Source organism: Mustela putorius, unplaced genomic scaffold (genome assembly GCF_011764305.1).
Source record: "Mustela putorius furo isolate JIRA1106 unplaced genomic scaffold, ASM1176430v1.1 tig00000281_pilon_pilon_pilon, whole genome shotgun sequence".
NCBI classification, from domain to species: domain Eukaryota; kingdom Metazoa; phylum Chordata; class Mammalia; order Carnivora; family Mustelidae; genus Mustela; species Mustela putorius.
Genome location: NW_025421343.1, coordinates 27,756,641 through 27,780,090, shown reverse-complemented (window position 1 = coordinate 27,780,090; position 23,450 = coordinate 27,756,641). Strand labels below are relative to the sequence as shown.

Here is a 23,450-nt window from a genome sequence, read left to right as displayed (position 1 = left end):
GACTCTTAGCTAGAGAAAACAGATGGTTACCAGAAGGGAGGTGGGTGGGAGGAAGAATGAAATAGGTGAAGGAGATTAAGAGTATACTATCTTTATTCTTTTGAAGATTTTTTTTTTAAGATTTTATTTATTTATTTGACAGAGAGAGATCACAAGTAGGCAGAGAAGCAGGAAGAGAGAGAGGAGGAAGCTGGCTCTCTGCTGAGCAAAGAGCCCGATGCGGGGCTTGATCCCAGGACCCTGGGATCACGACCTGAGCAGAAGGCAGAGGCTTCAACCCACTGAGTCACCCAGGCGCCCCTGAAGATTATTTTTTTAAAGTAATCTTTATACCCAACACGGCGGTCAAACCTATAATCCCAAGATCAAGTGTGGCACACTCTACCAACTGAGCCAGCCAGGCACCATAAGAGTATCTTGATGAGCTCCGAGTAATCTATAGAACTGTTGAGTCACTGTATTATATACCTGAAACTGAACATAACACTGTATGTTAACTATGCAGGAGTTAAAATTTAAGAAATAAAAAAAAATTTTCCTTTTTGCATATTGCATTTCAAAAAGTCAGTTATTTTTTATAGTTAAAATGTATATAAAGTGTCTATAAAATGTAAGATAAAGTTTCAAGATGTTAATTGTAAATGATACGTTGTTGATGTGGAACCCTGTTTCCATTGGAAATATGCCTGGCCATGTGCTATGTATGTTTAATTTTAGTAGATGATACCAAACATACTCTAAAGTAATTCTACCAATTCATACTTCCATTAGTAGAGTATGAGAATTCTAGTTTCTCCACATTCTTCTTAACACTTGACAATGACCATCTTTTTTTTAATTTTAGCTACTCTAGGTAGTATGTTTGGCATTACGTTGTGGTTTTTAATGTGCATTTCCATGTTTACTAATGATATCGAGAAACTTCTTATGTTTCTTGGTCATTTGAAAATCCTCTTTTGTGACCTTCCTGTTCAATGTTTGGGCCTATTTTTAACAGTTGCATTGTCAATCTTTTACTTACTAATTTGTAGGAACTCTTTGTGTGTGTGTGTGTGTAGGCACTCTTTAAATATTATGGACATGAATTGTGTGTCAGATATAGGTACTAAAAATAAATTTTCCCACTGTGGCTTATCTTTTCACTCACAGTGGTGTGCTAATGAACAGAAGTTCTTAATTTTAATGAAATCCAATGTATCAGTTTTTGCTTTTATGCTCAGGGCTTTTTTTGTCGTTTCTAATGTAAGAATTTTTTTCCTGCCCCCAGGCTGTGATAATAGTCTTCTATGTTTCTTCTAGAAGCCCACCCACCACCTTTTTTTTCATTTACATTAAAGCCTTTGATCCATCTCAAATTACTTTTTTCTGTATGGTATAAGGTAGGGATCAAAGTTCTTTTTTCCTCCCATAGAATTATCCAATCCCTCCAGGAAGGCAGGGATTGGGTAAAATTAGAGAGCCATTCAACTTGGACACAAAATTTAAGGGGCATCAAAAAGCTTAGTAAACAAGGTAATATTTAATACAATATTATTTAAAATAAAATTAATGTGGAAAATATACGATGAAAAAAATACCAAAATCTTAAAGGAATTTTGAATTTTTGAGATGGCTCATCTCAAAGGGACTGTGATGGCTCTTTATGGAAGGACTTTGAAGGCTCCTCTCAGAAAGACGGTGATGGGTTTTAGGGAAGGACTTTGATGGCTCCTCTCAATGGGGCATTGATGGCTCTTTAGAGAAGGACTTCAATGGCTCCCGTCAGAGGGACTGTGATGCCTCTTATGAAGAAGGCTTCGGTGGCTCTTATCAGAGGACTCTGATGTCTCTTTAGAGGAAGACTTTGATGGCTTCTCTCAGAGTAACGTGATGGTTCGTCTGAGAAAGACTTTGGTGGGTCCTCTCAGAGGGACTATGATGGCCCTTTAGAGAAGGACTTTGAAAGCTCCTCTCACAGTGTCTGTGACGGCTCTTTAAGGAAGGAATTTGATGGCTCCTCTCAGAGGGACTGTGATGGATCTTTAGAGAGGGACTTTGATTGCTCCTTTCAGAGGGACTCTGATGGCTTTTTAGGGAAGGACTTTGAAGGGTCCTTTCAGAGAGACGATAATGGCTTTTTAGGGAAGGACTTCGGTGGCTCCTCTCAGAGGGACTGTGAAGGCTTTATAGGGAAGGACTTCGATGGCTCCTCTCAGAGGGACTGTGATGGCTCTTTAGGTAAGGATTTTGAAGGCTCCTCTCAGAGAGATGGTGATGGGTTTTTAGTGAAGGCCTTCAATGGCTCCTCTCAGAGGGACTGTGATGTCTCTTCTGAAGAAGGCTTCAGTGGCTCCCCTTAGAGGGACTGTGATGGCTCTTTGGAGAAGGACTTTGATGGCTCCTCTCAGAGGGCCTGTGCTGTCTTCCCTCAAAAGGGCTATGTCCTCTCACCTCGAAAGGACTGTGATGAGTTTTCTGAAAGAGACTGCGACTGCTCCTCTCAAGGGGACTGCGACATCTCCTCTTAAAGGGACTGCAAAATATCCTCTCAGAGGGAATGTGACTTCTCCTCTCACAGGGACTCTGACGGCTCCTTTCAGAGGGACTGTGATGGCTCCTCTGAGGAGGACGTTGATGGCTCCTCTCAGAGGGACTGTGATGTCTCTTCTGAAGAAGGGTTCAGTGGCTCTGCTTAGAGGGACTATGTTGTCTCTTCCAAGAAAGACTTCGATGGCTCCTCTCACAGGAACTCTGATGGCTCTTTGGAGAAGGACTTCATGGCTGCTCTCAGATAGACTGTGATGGCTCTTCTGAGGAAGATTTTGGTGACACCTCTCAGAAGAACTGTAAGGGCTTTTCGGAAGAAGGCTTTGGTGGCTCCCCTAGAGGGTCTGTGATGTCTCATCCGAGGAAGACTTCGATGGTTCCTCTCAGAAGGACTATGATGGCTCTTGTGAAAAAGGCTTTGGTGGTTCCCCTTAAAGGGACTGTGATGTCCAAGGAAGACTTCAATGGCTCCTCTCAAGAGGGACTGTGATGTCTTCTCTGAAGAAGGCTTCAGTGGCTCCTCTTCTAGGGACTGTGATATCTCCTCCGAGGAAGATTTCAATTGCTCCTCTCAGAGGGACTGTGATGGATCTTCTGAGAAAGACTTTGGTGGCTCCTCTCAGAGGGACTGTGATGTCTCTTCTGAAGAAGGTTTCGGTGGCTCTTCTTAGAGCGACTGTGAGGAAGACTTCAGTGGCTCCTCTCACAGAAACTCTGAAGGCTCTTTAAAGGACTTCGATGGCTCCTCTCAGAGGGATTGCGATGGCTCTTCTGAGGAACACTTCGGTGGTTCCGCTCAGAGAGACTGTGATGTCTCTTCTGAGAACGACGTCAGGGGCTCCTCTCAGAGGGACTCTGAGGACTCTTTAGAGGAGGACTTTGATGGCTACTCTCAGAGAGACTGTGATGGCTCTTCTGTGGAAGGATTTGGTGGCTCCTCTCAGAGAGACTGTGATGTCTCTTCTGAGAATGACGTCGGGGGCTCCTCTCAGAGGGACTCGGAGGACTCTTTAGAGAAGGACTTCGATGGCTACTCTCAGAGAGGCTGTGATGGCTCTTCTGTGGAAGGTTTTGGTGGCTCCTCTCAGAGGGACTGTGATGTTTCCTCTGAGGAAGGCTTCAATAGCTCCCCTTAGAGGGACTGTGATGTTTCTTCCAAGGAAGACTTCAATGGCTTCTCTCAGAGGGCCTGTGCTGTCTTCCCTCAAAAGGGCTATGTCCTCTCACCTCAAAAGGACTGTGATGAGTTTCCTGAAAGAGACTGCGACTGCTCCTTTCAAGGGGACTGTGACATCTGCTCTCACAGGGCGTGTGACATCTCCTCTCACAAGGACTGCAACATCTTCTTTCACAGGGACTCTGACGGCTCCTTTCAGAGGGACTGTGATGGCTCCTCTGAGAAGCACTTCGATGGCTCCTCTCAGAGGGACTGTGGTGGCTCTTCTGAAGAAGGCTTCAGTGGCTCCTCTTAGAACGACTGTGATGTCTCTGCCGCAGAAGACTTCGATGGCTCCTCTCAGAGGGACTGTGATGGCTCTTCCGAGGAAGACTTCGATGGCTCCTCTCAGAGGGACTGTGATGGCTCTTCCGAGGAAGACTTCGATGGCTCCTCTCAGAGTTACTGTATGGCTCTTCCAAGGAAGACTTCAATGGCTCCTATCAGAGGGACTGTGATGGCTCTTCTGAAGAAGGTTTCATTGGTTCCGCTTAGAAGGCCTGAGATGTGTCATCCCAGGAAAAATTTAGTAGCTCCTCTCAGAGGGAAAGTGACGGCTCTCTGAAGGCAGCTTCGGTGGCTCCACTTAGACGGACTGTGATGGCTCTTTAGAGATCAACTTCTAAGGTTCCTCTCAGAGGGACTGTGGTGGCTCCTTTCAGAGGAATTACAGGGGTTTCTCTCCCTTATGAAGTTATGGTGGTTTTGCTTCTGGGTGTGAGTTTCTCTTTAATGTGACTGTGTGAGGTTCTCTTAAGCAACCATTTAGATTTCCCCCTTGGCTTGAACTCTGGTTCCTATTTTGGAGCTCTTGGACTCCTGGCTAGAGATGTTCTTTCTGTAGGAGTTTCTCTTACCTGCTATTGTCTTTTTGAACAATAACCACAGGCTGTCCGACTGAATTGGTTATGACAATAGCACTGCTTTAGGAAACTATGGGCTTGGGTAGTTGGGAATGTCTAAGTTGGAAAGAGCTAACTCTTTTTGGTTGTTGTGCTGATCTGTATTGCTGTATTTATATCGGAGATGCATCTTAGGGGTTTTGTGCTTGAGGGCCAGCCGGGAGAGTTCAAAAGCAAATTCAAATGAGCTGAAATGGAAGGTGTAGGTAAGGTCTGCCTACTCAGTACCTTCATTTTATAAGAGGGGGAACAGGGCAAGAGAAAACCAAAGGGTAGAGACAGGGCCAGGGGATGGAAAGGACAGATTGAGAAGACAATCCATGTGAAGTGATGCAGAAGCACACAGACATGTAAAGGAGGACGTGGGTCAGGGGACACTTGGAAAAGCCTGTGCTTCCTGCGACCAGTGGGCATAAAGGAATGGGATGGGCGCGAGGCAGGGGACCGCAGTGAGCCTCACAGCACTACTCTGCCTCGGGAGCGAGGGCTCCGGGTTCTCCACCACTTCCTCCTGAGCCGCATTTATACTAGCAGAAAAACAGTCTCTCTAAAACATTAAGACTATCCTCAGCCATCTGAGTCAATGCAGGATTACTACTGATCTTTACAACATTTGCTTAAGAAAAGCTCTTTTTGCATTTAACAGAAGCCCACTTCCGTTACTCAGAAGTCAATTACTGGCTTAGTGCACCTTAGCTTTAAAAGCTCTTCTCTCTGGGGCACCTGCCTGGCTCAGTCTGTAGAATGAATGACCCTTGATCTTGGGTTGAGTTCAAGTCGCACACTGGGTATAGTAATTACTTAAAAGGTCTTTTTAAAAAAGAAGAAAAAGCTGATCACTTTCCATCTTCTTAGAACAGCTAAACACTGTTCTGAGCCCCCGGGGAACAGGGGCAGAGCTACTGATTCATTCCTTGCCTCTCCATCACGTTCTTCCAAGGATTTCTTCACTCCTGCCTCCGTTTTCAGAAACACTTCTCAGCTATACAGCCATTTTCCTTGTCTATGTAGAGTCTCTGTCTCGAAAGGGTCCAGGGGAGAGAAGCCGTGGGGCCTCACCAGTTGTCGGCGGCGTGGTCCACGGCAGCTTCCAGGAGTCCGAGCTTAGTGAGCAGTCTCACTGCGGACTCTCCTCCCAGGCTCTTTGCCCACAGATAGGCCACGTGCTTGTGGGCATCAGCTCCTCCGTGACCCTGGGCCACCTGTGAAGCAAAGCCATTTGGCAATCCTCCCACGCAGGGCCACAGGGCTGCTCCCTTCCCCCGCTGACCAGACTGCAGCTTTGACAAGGGTCAGGTCTTTCTACTAGAACAGGGAGAGGGCTCAGTTTTGGGGTCTGTTAGCCTGCTCAGGGTCCAAGAATGGACTTCAGGTAGTCCACAGACCCCTCCTACCGCATGTGAAATTTTGCCTGTTGGTATGGACATTTTTCAAAGAGACTCACGACCAGTTCAGAATGCGTCACTTGAGAGTGGGGAAGAGGGACGGGCGTGTCCCCAGAGTGACCTGGACTCCTTACCCGGTAGGCCTCCTCCCAAAGCCCATTGGACTGGTCCATGTTCACTGTTGCCTTCCACTCCTGAGCCTCGAGGTAGTGATACTCGGCCTCCTGCAGTCGGCCTTCAGCCTCCAGCTCCTGGGGAAAGGAGGGTCAGGATGGGGCGAGGGGGACGTGGGGCCTGTTCGGGGAAGAGATGGCCGAGACCGGAGAAGGGCTCACCTTGCCCAGGTGTAGGTGTGTGTCACTGAGGAGATCTGGGTGCTGCTTCCCTACCAGGTGGATCATATCATCATACAGCTTGTGCTTTTTGAACATGGTGATGGCAAGATCAGGCTCTTCTACTGTCACGTAGAGCCTGGGGAGGGGAGAGACACCAGGGGTCTCCTCGACACAGATTCCCGCATCACTGCACTCTAGGCAGACGGCGCGCATCCTCAGACGCACCTCTCTCCTTGCATGCCTCCTCTGGGGCCGCGGCTCACCTTTCCGCCTCCAGGTACTTGCCCTGCTTCTCTGTCTCCTGAGCCTGGCTGATGTACAGCACCGACATGTCTTCCGGCCTCATGCACTTCATCGCCAGCTGTGCAGACACACAGAGCCCCAGTAGCCTCGGGCGCGCTTCCGAGGGAAGCAGGGGGGCTGCGGAGTAGCCAGGGAAGCGCGACTCGGGGGTGACCGGTGTTCCCAGCAACTCTGAACCTTCCCAACAACCACAGGGGTTTGTGTACGGATGCTTTCCTGGTCAGTCCAGGGAATTCCAAGACCATAAGGAGCAGAGTCAGGACTATATTCTGCTCAGGCAGAAAGGCCAGAGACGCCCTGTGCTGGGGCACGTGTTCCCACTCCCGTGCTCCCGCCGTGCCCACCGGGTTCTGGGCGCAGGCAGGGAACGAAGTTGCCGCTGTGACTACAGCTTGGGGAGGGGCATTTGGGGCTCCCCAGCTCCCAAACCCTTCTGCTCGCTTCGGAATTACGGGTTTGGAGCAAAGGCCTCTTCATCCTTGCCTTTCCCTGCGGCTAGGTATCCAAGCGCTCCCGACTTTTCTATTTTGGTGCTCTTTCTCAGCTTTCAAGGAGGCCGGTGAAGAGGGGACATCAGAGCCCAAGGAAAGTGGGGATGGCGCCAGAGAGGTGGAGCCCTTGGACGAACCGCGCCCTGCTCTCTACCTTGTGGGCTTGCTCCCAGCGGCCGGCCCGAGTGTACATGTCTATTGCATCTTCTGTTCGGTCTCCCTTAACGTAGAGCTCCTCCGCAATCTGTGCTCGAAAAAGCAGATACAAAAGGCCGGGAGCAAGAGCGTTAGAGCGGCCTGCAGGGGGCAGAGCAAACCTCAGCTGGGGTGGCGGGGAGGGGACGGGTCCTTAGTCCACAACACAGAAGAAAAGAGGGCTATGGTGTCTCACACCCTCCACTGTTTTGAAAACAAAAACAAAAACAAAAAAACAGGCAAAACCAGAATGGGGACAATACAGCCAAAACCAGAATGGGGACAATACAACAGGCAGTTTAAAAGGACCGAAAAGGACCTCGTACTTTGCAACACAGGGCAATTCCACATTGGAACAGCTCCATAGGAAGAGAGCTGGAGACTCGCTTTATAGGTCTGGGAGAGGGCTCTATGTTATGTTGGAATAAAATAAGGGAAGTAAACTGCTTTCTTCTTGCTCAGGGTGGCTGGTGCTGCTGGACCCAGAAAGAAGGATTTGGTGAGGGGCCCCCACTTCCGGTTCTGGGTTCTCTTCTCATTCGGTACTGCGTTGCCTCCAGCTCCAGCAAGGGACTTTCCTCACCTCATACTCCTGCAGAGACGCATAGTGTTGGGCCCCGCGGGGGTTGTATGTGGTGTTCCGACAGTATTCCGGTCCGGTAGATCTAATACATAAATGGCCTTCTTCCACTGGTGGACGCCAAGGGCAGCTTCAATTGCCTTAATGGAGCACCTGGCAGAGCTGGGAAAAGCATCCATGCGTATGAGGCAAGAGGAAGACAGGTAGAGGTAGGGAGACACCTCAAGCCTACTCCAACCTACATGGTGCCATCTCTCTCGGAGCCTCGGTGCCCTTACTTGCCCCATCACCTTGGACCTCACACCCAGTCGCCTTTGCACCCCTCTACCTGGCTTCAATGTAGTGATGAATGGCTGCATCGAGCTGCTTCTGCTGCATCAAGGGATCCCCCCAGGCCTCTTCCAGTCTCACCACTCCCACTGGGAATGCCAACCGAGCCAGCTCCACCGCTGCCAGGGACAGAGAGGGCACTCAGCTAAGCCTTCCAGGGATGGGACTCCGGGAAATGGGCGACAAGTGGAGGGATGGAGAACTGAGCCGATCCACCAGAACAGGTGCACAAAATTGGTGCAGGGGCATTATTCGGGCAAGACTCTAACAGGGAAGGCTGGGTTGTCCGGGGCAGTACCTTTCATGAATGCGCTGCCTTTACAGTAGCACTCCAGGGCCCGCTCTGGGTTTCGAATCTTCTCAAAGAGATCACCTGCCTGTTGACACATACCACGTGACTACAACAACAACCCTACTACACTAAGAATCAAGTAGCAGCCCCCAAAGGTGGAGACTCAGCCACCAGTTCTGGGGGGCTATGCACTCCAGGACTCCCCTGGGTAGGAGGGAGCGCTGAGTCCTGGAGAGGAGGGACGGGAACGGGAAGCCAGCCATACCCTTTCATACAGCTCCCCCTTGATTAGGGCTGCAGTGATGTTTTCTACCAGCTCGGTGTTAGCTAGCAGTTCCTCCCGGGCCAGCACCAGTCGGGCAGCTTTGGCAGGGAGCCCGGCTTTGAGGTAGAGGCTGATGGCTGCTAGTCCATCCCCCTGGCTCTCCTGTAGCTCACCGGCTCGCTCCTCTTGCTGTGTGTCCATCAGCCACTGGTAGTAACTCCGGCGCAGCTTCTCCAGGGCTGGGTGGCCCTGGACATGAAAGAGAGGCAAGACAAGTCACCTCCCTCTTTCCTGTGCTGCTTCCCAAGCTTCTCCAATCCCACTGTAACAACAGAAAGCCTCCCGGTCACCAACGTGCCAACTCCCAGCCCAACCCTGTTCCAGCTCCTATAGCCTCCTTGGTAAGAAGAGGCTTCAGATATTGGTGGAACTGAGCTGCGAGCACCAAGGAGAAGACAGAACTGCTAGTACCTTGGCCTGAGCCACAGGGATACACTCATCCCAACGGTGCAGCTCATGCTACATATCCATAGTCTCCTCAACGGCACTCTAGGGGAACCCGGGCAGAGGAGAGAGGGACACCAAGAAGTGAGAGGAGCATCAGGGATTGGCAGGCTGTCCTCAGCCGGGGTATGATGCAGCCCGGGGGGACTGAAAGCCTCACCCTTGACCTATGCACAAGCAGTGGATTTATCATGAAAGCAGAAGGAGGTTAAGCCCCAGGGCACCTCATTTGCATAGGCCCCTTCCAAGGCATTATTTCTTAAGGAGGGCTCCTCAAATTCTATCTGCTTCGGGCCCCACAAACCCTGGATTTGCCTGTGTGCACAAGCAGGGCCAGGGCAGGCTCTGGGGTAGGGGGAGGCGGCAGATGGGGAGGCAGCAGACAGCTTATAAAGACATAGCTGTAAGGAGCAGAGCCAGAAGGAAGGAGTGACATTTTAGCTGCATCAACCTTTCTAGAAGCTCTCCCCCGGAGCTCTCTCCTCCCCTCAGGCTGCCTCACTCCCCCTCCCGCCCAGCTCCCCTCTTGAATCTGGCCCCTCTGCTCCCATCACCTGCTCCAAGAAGATCATCTCAGCCAGCTTGTAGTTCTTCTCCAGCATGGCTAGGCGTGCTCGGACCTGGTAAAAGTCCATTCCTTCTCCACCCTGTGGGAGAGGAAGAAGGCTCTGGTTATCCTGTCAGCACTGCAGGAGCCATTCAGACTATGTGAGCTTATTAGACAGGAAGGCCACAGAGACGAGGAAGCTAAAAGACCAGAAAGCTGAAAACCTTCATGGGGCTTAAAGGATGAGGTCTGGCAAGCCATTCCAGAGCGGTCTGACTCGAAGGTGGAGGCGCGCGAGCCATGGCTGGAAAGCCAGGGGTGGTGGGGCTGCGCATGAAGAGAAATCTCAGCTTGAGAGACTGAATAATTCAGGAGGATAATACTTGCATATTCCCGAGACACTTGGTCTGCAATCTCCTTGGTCTCATGCAGGAATCGAGCTTTTGCTACATGGCCCCAAGCAGAAAAGCACCTACAGGGCGGAAGCAATCGTAGTAACAGCAGCATCACTGCAGGATCAGCGCGGACACACCGGCCCAGCAGCCGAACACTGAGCCTCGGTGAAATGCCGCGCACCGTTTCTGCCCCTAGAGACACAAGGGGATACTTGGATAAGGGCCTTGCTCTCAGGGAACTTACTTTCTGGGGGAAACAAGTAGTTAGTATGCAAACAAAGATATTCCAGAGAAAGAAGAGTGAAATGGAATAGCTTGACAGTACATATAAACTGTAACGGAGGGGGCTAGTTCAGCTGGAACTCAGAGAAGGCCTATCTGAGGAGATGACATTTGTGCCAAGACCTAAGTACAAGAAAAAGTCAGTCGCGCAAGATGGGGAAAAATTATTCCAGGCAGAGGGAAGAGCGCATGTAAGGTGCCATGGCAGGAATGAGTCTGAGATACTCAAAGGGCCCAAGGGGTGCCAGTGTGGCTGGAGACTAACGGGCACGTGGGTACCTGGAAGATGAAGGGGGCAGAGGCCAAATATTGTAAGGAGTTAGGACATGCCATGGGCTGTGGATCTTATACTAAGTAGAACAGTAAGCTACTGGAAGGTTCTGAGCAAAAAAAGGACACAATCTGATTTATGGTGTAACACATGATTTCAGCTATTGTGGGATGAATGGATGGTAGGTGTGTAAGAACAGGATCCGTGAGACTAAGAGGCTTTTGTGACACTGCAGGTAGAGGTGTGGTCTGTTCTGGGCTGGACAGTAAGAACTTCAGGATGTGTTCTGAAGACACTGGGTCAGGGCCCTAAGACGAGCTGGTCGTCTAGCTGTAGGGCCATGGGAAAGGAAGCATCCAAGAGGACTCCTGGCAAAACAGCAGCAGCTGACATTTACTGAGCACTGAGAATTCTCCTACTTTCTTCACTGCCCCTATGATTCTTCTTTACCACCCCAGGAGGTAAATGCTATCATTCCTCCCATTTACAGAGAGGAAATTGAGAAACCAAGGTTTGGAAAGGTTCACTTAACCCACGGTTATACAAGCTGTTAAATGGAGCCAGGTAACTCGAAAGAGTCTAAAACCTCAAGACTGTCCTACTAACTACACCCCTATGCTGCATTTGGAAATACACATCAACACCTGGACTGGAGGGCATGGGTGTGAAAACTCTGAAGGGGGACCTACATAGGGGAAGCAAAAGCAAAAAAAATCTTATAAACTGGGATGGAAGAATGTTTGGAATAACTACCTGGAAGGTATTACTGGTTGTAAGGGCAGGGGACTGGTGCCTCAGCACTGGGAGGAGCCTCTCACACACACACACCCCCCACCCACCGAAAATGGCCTCTGGCAATCCTTCCTAGCTGCCCGCACCTCACTTCTGGTCTGCCTCACCTCTCCACGATGCGGAGCTGCCTTGCCTCGAGTGCCAGTTTGCTCAAGGTTTTCCACATTGCCTCTGTTTCTGGGGTCATTTCCAGAGTCTCCAAGAAGGCTGTGGCCCTGAAGACAGAAGGAAGGAAAGCAACAGTGCAGGCACAGCAGGGCGCAGAGGAGTACTGGCGATGGGCAGGGGTGGCGGGGCCAGTTGTCTGGCCCATCCCAGCTCCTCCAGCCTCAGAACCAGCCTCTCCCACCACCTCCCGGGGCTGTCAGCCCAGCCCCTCACCGGGTGTAGTTGCCCTCATCAACTCGATCAGGCCCTCATCCAGCATGTAGGCAACAGTCGTCACACCTTCGGTCACCATCACCTCGGTCTTCCCACCGCCCCGCTCCAGACCTACCACATCACCCTGTAAAATTTCAGTCCCCCCACCCCACCCGAATTCCAGGTTAGTGTCTCCACCGACTCCACTGCAGAACGGACAGGCCTTACCCCCCCCAGCGCGTACACGCTGAGGGAATCCCAGTGGCCCTTGTTTCCTTCAAGCAGGTAAGAAGCCCTTATCTACACGGACGCCCTCAGCTTCCGGGACACTCAGAGCTGTGCCCGCACTAATGCCTGCAGGTAAACTGACAAAGTGGGCAACCACGTCTGCTTCCGGCTTGAGTCCTGTTAAAATACAACTTTAACCTGGGCCGTACTTTTGCATACCTTCGTTGCTTAGGTCACCTGAAGAAATCGCTCGGCTTGCTTCCTAGTCTCCCGCGGGGAGGAAAGGAAAGGAAAAGCAGGAGGGAGGGAAGAAAAGGAAGGAAGGGAAGAAGAGAAAGAAAAGGAGAAAAACAGAAAAGGGAAGGAAAACATAAAAAGGCAAAGGCCGGTAAGCTAAACCCCGAGCAGGAAAAAACAGGAGAGCAAGCGGAAAGGGTACAGTTGCCCTGATGCAAACACAGCAGCGGGTGAATAAAGCAGGGGTGCTCCAGCAGGATGAGGGGGCGATTCTGAGAATCTGTTAGTCATGAAATCTGGGATCCTCTCTTCAGGAAAGGGAACAAAAGCCATTAGTCTGCCCGATTCCTGCAAAAGCAAACACTGATCATCTCTAGAGGAAAACATGCCCATGTTAGGCCCTTGGGATTCTAAAAATTATATCCAATGTAACGTCAGCCCCCCAATAAAAAAAGGTACCAACATAGAAGTTAACCACCATAAAGGAGTAAACAATAACAAGAACTACAGCACTTGTGGCCCTCCAAGGATTTCCAGTATTAAAAATAACAATTGGGGGCGCCTGGGTGGCTCAGTGGATTAAGCCGCTGCCTTCGGCTCAGATCATGATCTCAGTGTCTTGGGATTGAGCCCCACATCGGGCTCTTTGCTCAGCAGGAGCCTGCTTCTCTCTCTCTGCCTGACTCTCCGCCTACTTGTGATTTCTCTCTCTGTCAAATAAATAAATAAATAATAAATCTTAAAAAAAAAAAAATAACAATTACGGAAGAAACCAGTTATGGAATATGAAAGAACTGTAAAATGTTTAAAGACCTAAGAGATGGAATGAAACATTAAGCAAGGGACAAGAGACTCTAAAAAATGGCCACATTGTGTTCACTTCAGCAGCAAATATACTAGAAAAAATGACCAGGCAGACTAGAGAAAGAACCAAATAAAACCGTATAAAAAATTCAATATTTGAAGTAAGAAAACTCAGTGGGTGATTTTAATAGCAGATGAGACGATGGTGAAAGTGAACCCCTGACTGGCAAGATTTTTTTTTTTTTAATAATCTTTTTAAAATTGTATTTATTTATTTATTTGACACAGAGAGAGGGAAACAGGCAAGGGGATGGGAGAGTGGGAGAGGGAGAAGCAGGCTTCCTGCTGAGGCTCGATCCCAGGACCCCGGGATCATGACCTGAGCCAAAGGCAGATACTTAAGGGCCAAGCCACCCAGGGACCCCTTGCAGGATGTTTCTTAAGGAATTATCCAGAATGTAGCACGGAGCGAGAAGGAGGAAGGAAGAATAAGAGGTTATAGAGGCACAAAGACAGGACAAGAAAGGGAACACATACCTAATTAGGAACCCCCCTCCGGTTGCTATCATTGTTACTCCATTTTCCCAATGAAGCCGCTGGGTGGGCGCTCAGAGACTGTGTGCCGAGGGCTTCAGGTCAGCGGGATTGGACCATTTACTGAAAGTGCAGCTGGCACTAGGACTTGAGTGCTGGTCTCCTAGCTCCAAAACCCAGCCTCTCTTCAGCATGGTTCCTCTCCCGGTGCCCAGCCTTTTCCGAATCTGAGATCTTCATCATCAGAACGAACGGGAGGTCTTCCGCACTCCGTCTTTGGGGCTTTTACCTAAAGCGCTCGTTTATCCGGGCGCAGACATAGGGTCGCTGTTTCCATGTGCGCCCAGCACCGGGCCTCGTACACAACTGATGTCAAAGGAAACGGACGAAAGCTACCGCGGTTAGCGGTCCGTCCTGCTACTGCACACTACCGACCGAGCAGAGATTCCGCATACAGTAGGCGCTCACCATCGTGAGATTTCAGTTCCCCCACTTCTCTGGGAACGTTAAGGCTGGCGGGGGAGGGAAGAGGCACGCAACTCCTCACCGGAGGGCTCAGCAGCGTCCTCAGGTGCTTCAACTGCCAGACGAACACCTGTCTCTCGGATGCCACCAATCAGCGACAACTCCCGTGGTTACCTTGACAACCCGTAACGCTGCCGCAGCGACTGCCGCTGACGCGCTGTCGCTGACGCTAACGCTGACGCGAGTACAGCGAGACACACTTCGCAAAGTCACCACCTAGCTTCGCTGCGAAGCAGAGAGAACGTGCGCAGGCGCAGTGAGGTCTAGGGCGGAACCGAGAGGACGCGAATCCTCTCTTCAACCAATCCTGTCGTCGCTTGCAAACTCAAGCTCAAGCCACGCCCACGAGCCCTCCGCAAACTCGAGGTCCTATGGCATCGCGGTCTTCCTCCCGCCTGGATTGTGAGTAAAGTGTGGCTGAACACTTCTTTTAATCCTTACAACCCTGGAGGAAGGCAGGGCAGTTGCTTTCATAAGTTTTGCAGCAGCCCGGATTGAACCCAGATAGGCTCTATGATGTGCACGGGGTATCACAAGGCTAATAATGATAGCTAACCGAATCCTCAGGATGCGTCTGCCAGGTACCGTGCAAAAGATTGTAGATGCATTATCTCATTTAATCTCAAAGACAGCTTTTGAAGGGGATGGCATTATTAGTTCCATTTCACATGCCAGGAGACTCGGGGTTAGAGGGGTCCCTTAACAAATGAACAGTAAAGGATGTAACTGGGATTCAACCCAGAGCTGATGCATTGAAACAGCCTTTATATTCTGAACTCGTAGCTCCCTATATCTATGCAATGCTTCTATACCCCGTGCCACTTCCATCCCAAGAGATGAGGTGTCCAGAGTCCGAGATGTGAGTGTTTCCGCGCCAGTGGCCAGTGAGAGGTACTACTGCAGAACTGGGTAGCAGTGGATCAAAGACTGCTGCCCAGATCTGGATGCTTTTGTGGTTCAAGGCAGAGGGCCAATGAGAACTGGGCTTATCTGATAGGATGAAGTTAAGTTTTGTAATACCTGGGGTTGGAGCTTGGTGAAGTAGAAAGGATAATGACTTTTTGATCTGTTTGGATTGGGGTCCCTTTCAGAATTACTGGTCTAAATTCTTGGAACATGCCAGGGAGACTGAGATGCAGAAAAGGAGCGTTCATACACCTCCCCTGGAAAGATCCGCAGTTGAGAAGACCTATTCTCCAGAGAGTATAGCATATGATGTCCAGATTCTGGGTTCTGCAGCTTTTCCCCCACAGTGGTATTTCTCTCACTGGCACCATCCTTGGAATTTAGGAAACAGTAGAGGAAAGCCTCTACTTTCACAGGAAGGAAGTAGCCCCAGAGCCCAAAGTATAAGTCTTTTGACAGGGGAGTTCCAACCCCTCAGTTTTATTTCCATAATCCTCCTCTGGATATAGTGGCAGAGAGTGAATATAATAAATGCATTTACACTTTACAGTTATTATTGACTTTGACCGAATCAGCAGAGACAGAGGCAGACGAAACAAAAGGAAAAGTGAGTGTGGGGAAGACTAGAAGTACAGGAGTGCACAGGATAGGAGCACGTGGCACTGAAGGATCCATTAGTGGAGCTGCTCTTTCATTTGTCCCAAAACACTGTTCAGTCCTTTTCTGGAAATTAACTCGAGGCTGATGGAGGTGTCAGAGGAATCAATGTTGAAAAGCTTGGGTGTCAATGTGGGCAGTGAAGTTAAAAAGGTTACCGGCCCCTCTCATGTGGTATGACCTTCGTTTCCACAGATGCAGGAGAATTTATATACCCCCCCTTCTTTGCCTTCTCCCCCCCCCCCCCGTTCTCACTGAACAAAACAAAAGGAACTAGGGCTCTAGTTTTCTACTCCCATTTCTGTCCTCTCCCCACCCATTCAAGGCTACAGAATCAAAACAAACACCTTAAAACAATGTTAGTGCTCCTGTCGAGTTGGTGGTGGTGTGAGAGGCCCTTGTGGTCAGGGGAGAGACAGTGGGGAAGTGTCTTCAGCTTACTGTACAGTATCCCAAACAGTCATCTCCAGTTTGTCCAAGAATGTTTATTGGAAAAATGTCCAAGGGATGAGGTCACCAGCAGCTGGGGGCTACCAGGTGAGGGGGGAGCCCCTGAGGCTCCGTGGAAGACATTGGAGTAGTGCAGTGCAGCATCTGCCTCCAGACCCAGACAATTCCTTTGAGTTGCTGGGGGAGGGGGAGTACCCAAAGAAACCCCACTGAGACCCAGAGGTAAGATGTGGGGGCAGCTGGGAATGCCGAGAGTCCTGATGCAGGTGCAATGGGGGCCCATCTGGGACCTAGTGGGATACAGTTGAACAAGTGTCTCTCCCCCGGACCTGGGGGATGGAAGGACATTTCCCATCTGATAGCCATTCCCCAGGTCCAGGGACACAGACCCCAAGAGACCTACCTTCTGGCCCTGCTCACAGTGGAAAGAGGATGGGCACCAGGCCTGAGATTGTGGGAGTGTCATTACCCTCTAGGAGATTACGGGATCCTTCAGTCTTGGGCAGATCACCAACTGAGGCTCTCCCTGACCCTGTCCCCATCCCCAGGGTGTTAGTGCATCTGTTTTCGAGTTCGGTTTCTTCACTCATACATCAATGGTGTTGATGGATGGTGACTTTTTCTGTTAAAAAAAAAAAAAAAAAAGGCTTGAGTCTCTCATGTCAGGAAGGTAAGAGCCTCCTCCATCCCAAATATCCATTTCCCCTCTCTTCCTGCCCCTCTTTGGCCTTCTCCCTTTCCCTGACTGCTTCTAGAAGCAAAATCACCCTTCCCTCCCTCACCGGCCCCACATCACATCACCTGTCTCGTCCCCACCGGCCTTCCCTGAGGACTCTGTTCCGGCCCCTTCCCCTTCTCCTTGGGGTTGTTGTTGGAGTGGTTGTCCTTGATGATATCATACTGACGGCAGAAGAGCCCGATGACAGCTGAAACACAACAATACAATCTGCACCTTGATCTTTACCTCCCCACTCACAGCCTTGAAGGGCAGTGAGATACCCACTAGGTTTCTAGAAAATCTGAGAAGAAAACCCTTGAATTTCTGGTGCTCATATGCGAGCACCACCCTCTTAGCCTTCCTCTCCTCAAACTTCTGCTCACCCCCAACTAAGCATCTCCCCGCTGCATTTCCCTCCCTGCCTTTTCTCCTGAGCCTTCACCACCTCCCACCTTCACTGAGCCCCCCACTCCCCCATTCCTTGGTCCCCCGTGCAGCTGCTCACTCACCGGCCCACATGAGCAACACCACCACAATGATAACCACTTCCCCTGTCTGCAATGGTCGCTCTCCCTCCAGAACCTCCACTGTGATGTCACCTGAGAAGAAAGAGATAGACTCCAAGTTATGGGGAGTGGCCACAGAGCTCTTCTATGCAGACCCGTAAGGATGGAGAGTCTGGGGCCAGGGTTGCCCCTGAGAGCCCCTCTCTAGGAAGCTGTTGGTGGACAGGTAGGTAGAGACCAAAAAAGCAGGACTGTTGCGGGCAAGTATTCACGCAGATTGCGGCGGCTGGGAACAGAGGGTGGGGAAAAGGAAGCTTGAAAGCCCTTCTCCCAAACGATTCATTATCAGCCTGTTTATACCCAGTCCTCTGCCAACCTTTTCCTTTCGTTTCTTGGCAGTATGATGAATTAAGTCATCCTTTTATTCATCTAAGCTACACTGTGGCTTGTTTGGGGGGAAGTAAACAAGAGGCTGAAGGGCAGGTAAAAAGCCAGAGAATCCAAAGCTTTCGGGAGTGGAGGATAGCTGAGCCTCTCACCTGGGGTTGAGCTGCTGGAGGGTAGCTGGTCAGAACCCTTGAGAGCTTGGAAGTGCACCCGAGGCCTTTGGGGGCTCTCTCCCCGAAGGCCGATGATGCTCCGACCTGCACGGTGTAGTCGCTATCTTCAGCCAGTCCCCAGAGGGCACAGGCCCTGGTGGCGGTGTTCACCTCCCGGATCACACACTGCCCAGGGCCATTCTGTCGCTGCGGGGAGATGATGGGACAGGAGGGTGGTCTCACACCAGTCCCAGGACTCAAACATCCAAGCACTCCACGAAGTAGGATGACAAGGGCAGCTTGAGCCAGGGGACACCAGCTCCCTGATTCCCCCACCACGGGGAGGGGAGCTTTGGTCCCCGGTGGGGGTAATGGAAGGAAGGCTCAGAGTTCCAAGGACACAGGCTGAGGGAGCAGAAGGGTGAGTCGTACTTGCTAGGAAATGGAGTAGCCAATGACGGGGGACATCCCAGGACACAGTGGCCGAGTTGGCTCTGAGGTGAGTGACTGTCACATTCACAGGAGAGGGAGGCCGGTCTGTTGGCTGCCAGAGTGAATAGGTTAACAGGTCCCAGGTACGGACTAGCTCTGCTCGACCCCACTACCCCTTTACTCACCTGCTCGCACAAAGCCCAGGTCACAACTGACCAGCAGGAGGACCGTAGGGCTTAAATATGGGGAGAGGGGCATCAGCGAAGCCATGGTCCCCACCGAGTCCGCTGGGAGGCACTGGGGCATCCGCTTGACATCCAGGCGGGGCTCCGGGAGGTGGCGGGAGTTGTTGGGGGGGGGGGTTGTCTAGGACTGCCCAGAACGCACGCGTGGCAACAGCTCTCCCCGGCTCCCCACCGCCCACAGCTGCCCCGGATCTCCCCGTTTCTCCCCACGCCTTCCCCGCCCCCGCATCGCCCGGGTGTCCCCAGTGCGCTGCTCTGCCCGGCCCACGCCCACCCCCGCCGGTCCTCGCGGTCGGTCAGGCCTCGGGGGGCTGCTCGGTGCCCAGAGGGCGGCCCATCGCCCTGCTCCGTGGCGCTGCCCCTGCCCCATCCCGGCGCGGGCCCGGCGCAGCGGGCAGCGCGGGACCGAGCTGCGGGCAGAGGGCAGGTGGAGGCGCAGCGGGAGCGGGCCGCGGGGCTGCGGGGGACCCCAGAGCTCAGACGGGCCGCCTAGTCTGTCCCTGAGCGGGGGGCGGTGCCGGCGCGGCCTGGCCGCTGGCCGGAGTCCAGGTGCGGGAGGCAGTGCGGCCGCTCCGCCGGCCCCTGCAGCGGGATGTGACCGTCCCGGCTAGCTAGCCGCCGCCTTCTGCAGAGCTGGCCCCGCTCGCTCCGCCGCAGCGGAACCGGGAAGTGCCGGCCCGCCCCGCCCCGCCGGGGTTCTCGCCGCCGTCATCCCCCTCACCCCCCTCCCCCGACCCCGTTCTCCCGGGGCTCCTCCCACGACCCTCCCATTGGCGGCCTCCCGGGTCCCCTTGCCTCTGATCCTGGCTCCGTCCTAGGAGCCTGGGGGGGGGGCGTAGGGAGAGGTGCAGGTGCGAGGGTCTTGGGCACCCAAGAGGGCCCCTCCCTCCCCGGGTGGAATTAGCCAAGTTGGGAGGAGGAATCCCACTTCCCCTGCGGAAGGGGACAGAGTGATTTGTTCTAAAATCAGTGAGTTCAGAATTCACTGCCGCTGCTGCCAGTACTGCTGTCACCACAGATGCCCCATACCCTTGGAGAATTGACAAGGGAAACTGGAGTCCAGCTCGTGTACATACCACTGAGCACAGACGCTTCCTTGTCAGTTCGTTCGGTCACAGAAGGATGGCCTTTTCCTCCCTTCCATGTTCCAAGTCCTGTACCACAGTTTATCAGTCGCTGCAGAACTCAAATTATGCCCAGAATCTTAACTCCGTAGAAATCTGGAAAATGTGAATTTACCCTTCCATACATTATAACCCAGGGGAGAGGGAGACATTAGAAGGGAGTGAGAATGAAAGCTAAATAAAAATTAACAATATCTAGTGCAGCCCACTGCTTTGGCTAATAAACTTTCAAGCAAACAACAGAACTATGTTCCCACTTAAGACTGCCGTTCCTTCCTTCAAATGAAAACATGCTTATCCTGCCCTCTAATCTTTACACCCATTGCGATGTGATGTTCCTTCCTCTTCTCTTTTAGTCACAAATTCCACTTTAAGACACTCTAACCTAAGGACTATCTTATAACATTAACCACCAGCAGCAAATCTCATATAAAAGGAAAGGATAAAGCAATGAAAAGAAGTTCATTAATACCTACAAAAACAAAACAAGGAAGAAAAATGCATAGCTTCTATGGTCCTTTATTCTGCAACAGAGAATGAGACCGTAGTTGGTGTTTATTACTTCCTTATTCATTGTTCTCTTTGCCCTCAGAAATCTTCCTAGCCAGCACGGTGGCACAAATCCTGAAGGACTTGAGCCCCAAACAGTCCTGCCTTGTTGAACAGCTATAGATTTCCATTAACATGTAACACTGAGCAAGGAATTACTAGAAGCAACTTTGGAGGAACTCCAAAGATATGCTTGTCCCTGATACTGTTGTATGGTTGCATCACTATTCTCCCTTATCGTTCTGCCCAGCCACTTGGGTAACCCCCTTATTTCCTTGCTGGCCTGATGACGTCATGATCCTTGCAATATCCAGATGCAGTTTCAAATTTCTATTCAAAGAATTGTGTGTCCCCCTAGTGGAAACAGAGCCGTATATCATAGGAACAGGAAGCACTATTTTGCAAGTACATAGCAAGGTTTATTTTTTATTTTATTTTTTAAAAGATTTTATTTATTTATTTGAAAGAGAGGGGGCATGAATGTGGGTGTACAAGCTGGGGGAAGGGGCAGAGGGAGAGGGAGAAGCAGACTCTCCACTGAGCAAGAAGCCTGACACTGGCTGACCCCAGGACCCTGAGATCACGACCTGAGCCAAAGGCAGATGTCTAACCGATTGAACCATCCAGGAGTCCCGAACTAGGTTTAATTGTGGGACACAACTCTCTCACTTTTACTGTTTCCGGAGTTCATGTGTCCCAGCCATGAAAAAAGTAGCAATTTGGTTTAGAACATACACTATCCATGAAGGGCAGCACACCCAGCTTGGTAAGTGCTGTCTCCTACTTGGGGCTGTAGCTGAGTCTTCATTACTCTACCCTACTGTCCAATATGGCCAGTTGCTTGGGGTAATGAGGTTCATAATAAAGTCATTGACTCCCATGGCAGTCACTTTTTCCTCTGTAAAATGGGTCTCTTAGTGAGGGATACCATGATGGTGAGCAAGGTATTAAGAATGTCCACCAATGTTGATGCTGGCAAAAGCACTGCTGGAAGGAAAGGCAAATCTGTATTTTCATTTAAATGTTCACCCCCCAGAGGGCAAATCCCTGCGCACTCCCTGATGGAAGGGTCCTAGCATTACCTGTCTGCCACAAAGTGGCTGGCTGGTCTCCCTTGGTGTCTGGTCTTCTCCACGGGGGCCCAGAATTGGTCCCTGATGTGAGAATGTTGGGTGCTCAGCCCAACATCTGACTCTGATCAGTCAGATCAGCCTTGATGAGAATTTCATGTTGATGAGCTCATGTACATCATATGTTCCTACTGCCACAGTCTCATTCCTTGAAGAAGCACCGGCAAGGCTGGGGAAAAGACTGACCAATGTCTATAGAAGTCTTCCTGCCCACTGCTTCTCAAAAACTTCCTCAGAAGTGGATGCCTTCCATGAACATTCACAATATGCTCCTATTCTGTGTCCAACTGGTCTACCCACATCATTTTCCTCAGGTCACCTTATCACCAATCCTCTGATGTTGTTCCTTCCAAAGCTCTGACTATCCAGCTAACTTGGTTTTATCCAAGCCACTAGCTTCCTCTCTTTCCACATGACAACTACTACTCAAGGTTTTGTCCACGGGGAGGATTTCCTTTCTTCCGCTATACTTTAGGGCCACCTCACAGAGGGGCTGGTGTAGTACATCAGTCCACTTCTGATGAGTGCCAGTGTACTGTGCTACGTGCAGCTTTTCGTCTCTCAGTCACCTGGTCACAGGGAACCTTCCACGAGCTCAGTGATGTGGGTTGACAGAACTTGTCTTTTCCTTTCTTTAAATGGCAACTTGTCGCTGATACTGCCATTGCTGCTGCCACAGCCACCACATACCCACAAAACCGGCAAATGGTCTCTTGCAGATTCCTGCATTGCTGGAGTTTTTGTCATCTGGAAATTCCCCAGAAAGATGGCTCTACCTCCTATCATCCTTACAAACCTTCCACCAGTACTTCAAATTTGCGAAATTTATTTATTTTTTTCATTTGCGAAATTTAAATCATGCCCAGGACATGAGCTATAAAGAAAATAGAGTGTTGGGGCACCTGGGTGGCTTCGTGGGTTAAAGCCTCTGCCTTAGGCTCAGGCCGTGATTCCAGGGTCCCAGCATGGAGCCCTGCATGGCATCGGGCTCCCTGCTCGGCTGGGAGGCTGCTTCCCTTCCTCTCTCTCTGCCTGCGTTTCCGCCTGCTTGTGATCTCTGTCTGTCAAATAAATAAATAAAATCTTAAAAAAAAGAAAGAAAGAAAGAAAGAAAGAAAGAAAATATAGTGTTTAGCCATTGATAGCCTGAAATTCCGGCGTTTGTCGGCGAGAAGTGGAGAGGGACTCCTAGAGCCGAAACCAAATACTGAACAAATATCCGAGGTCCATCTCGGCACCACTGCAAAGATGCTGAGGGTACAGATTTCTGGTTCTAATCCTAGTTCTCCTGCTTCCTGTGTTAACGGCTCTGTGCGTCAGGCCTCAGTTTTCTCATCCGTTAAATAGGTATAGCAATGGCACCTACTTGTCAGTATTGTTGTAAGTCCTCAGCACTCCTCAATCCCTGTGTCTGTTTCTTACAAATCGAGGACTACTTAGTGGGGCTTTGGTAGGCAAACTCCACGCGGTCCCACAGGGAGCAGGTGGCTGGTGCTTAGAATGGCACTGGCAAGTACCTGTTGAATGGATGGATGGCTGGACACTGACCTAAGGAGGGCTATGTCCCCAGGGCTCTTCGCCCCGCAGCCTTGTAAAAGTGAGGAGGTAGCAGGGTGAAAAGGGGACATACTTTGGTGTTTTACAGGCCTGACCTTGAGTTGAATCCTGGCTTTCACACTTACGAGCAGCAGGACTGTGGGCGAGTTAATTTACTCAGTTTCTTTGATCGTGAAACGGAACGGATAATATCCACCTTGGCCGACCGCGGGCGCTGGGGGCCCTGGGTGTGCCCGGTTTCTTCCCGCTGACGGATCTCGCACACGGGGGCGGGGCAGAAACAGACGCGGGAGCCCGGGTCGGAGGGTAGGAAGGTCCTTGCGCGCCTGGTGGCCTCC

The 23,450-nt window shown here is 50.9% G+C and overlaps 2 protein-coding genes across 2 annotated transcripts in view; both read right to left on the bottom strand.

Moving 5' to 3' along the window:
- The window catches only part of LOC123391769 (intraflagellar transport protein 172 homolog), a 51,901-nt gene extending 37,365 nt beyond the window's left edge, over positions 1-14,536 (bottom strand). Inside the window, 15 exon segments of the mRNA XM_045079268.1 lie at positions 5,704-5,846; positions 6,164-6,280; positions 6,365-6,500; positions 6,628-6,725; positions 7,313-7,402; positions 7,937-7,993; positions 7,996-8,086; positions 8,262-8,382; positions 8,562-8,640; positions 8,821-9,069; positions 9,292-9,369; positions 9,879-9,971; positions 10,259-10,343; positions 11,719-11,826; positions 13,778-14,536. Of these exon segments, the coding sequence (XP_044935203.1) occupies positions 5,704-5,846; positions 6,164-6,280; positions 6,365-6,500; positions 6,628-6,725; positions 7,313-7,402; positions 7,937-7,993; positions 7,996-8,086; positions 8,262-8,382; positions 8,562-8,640; positions 8,821-9,069; positions 9,292-9,369; positions 9,879-9,971; positions 10,259-10,343; positions 11,719-11,826; positions 13,778-13,809 (1,577 nt within the window). The 5' untranslated portion in view covers positions 13,810-14,536.
- A 1,791-nt stretch (positions 14,537-16,327) lies between these two features.
- On the bottom strand, positions 16,328-19,433 carry LOC101686793 (fibronectin type III domain-containing protein 4). The gene is given in 8 exon segments (XM_045079262.1): positions 16,328-16,934; positions 17,114-17,238; positions 17,540-17,629; positions 18,076-18,169; positions 18,172-18,282; positions 18,508-18,535; positions 18,537-18,612; positions 18,693-19,433. Coding segments are annotated over 8 exon segments (681 nt in total). The 5' UTR covers positions 18,814-19,433; the 3' UTR covers positions 16,328-16,898.
- Between the last annotated feature and the right edge of the window lie 4,017 nt (positions 19,434-23,450).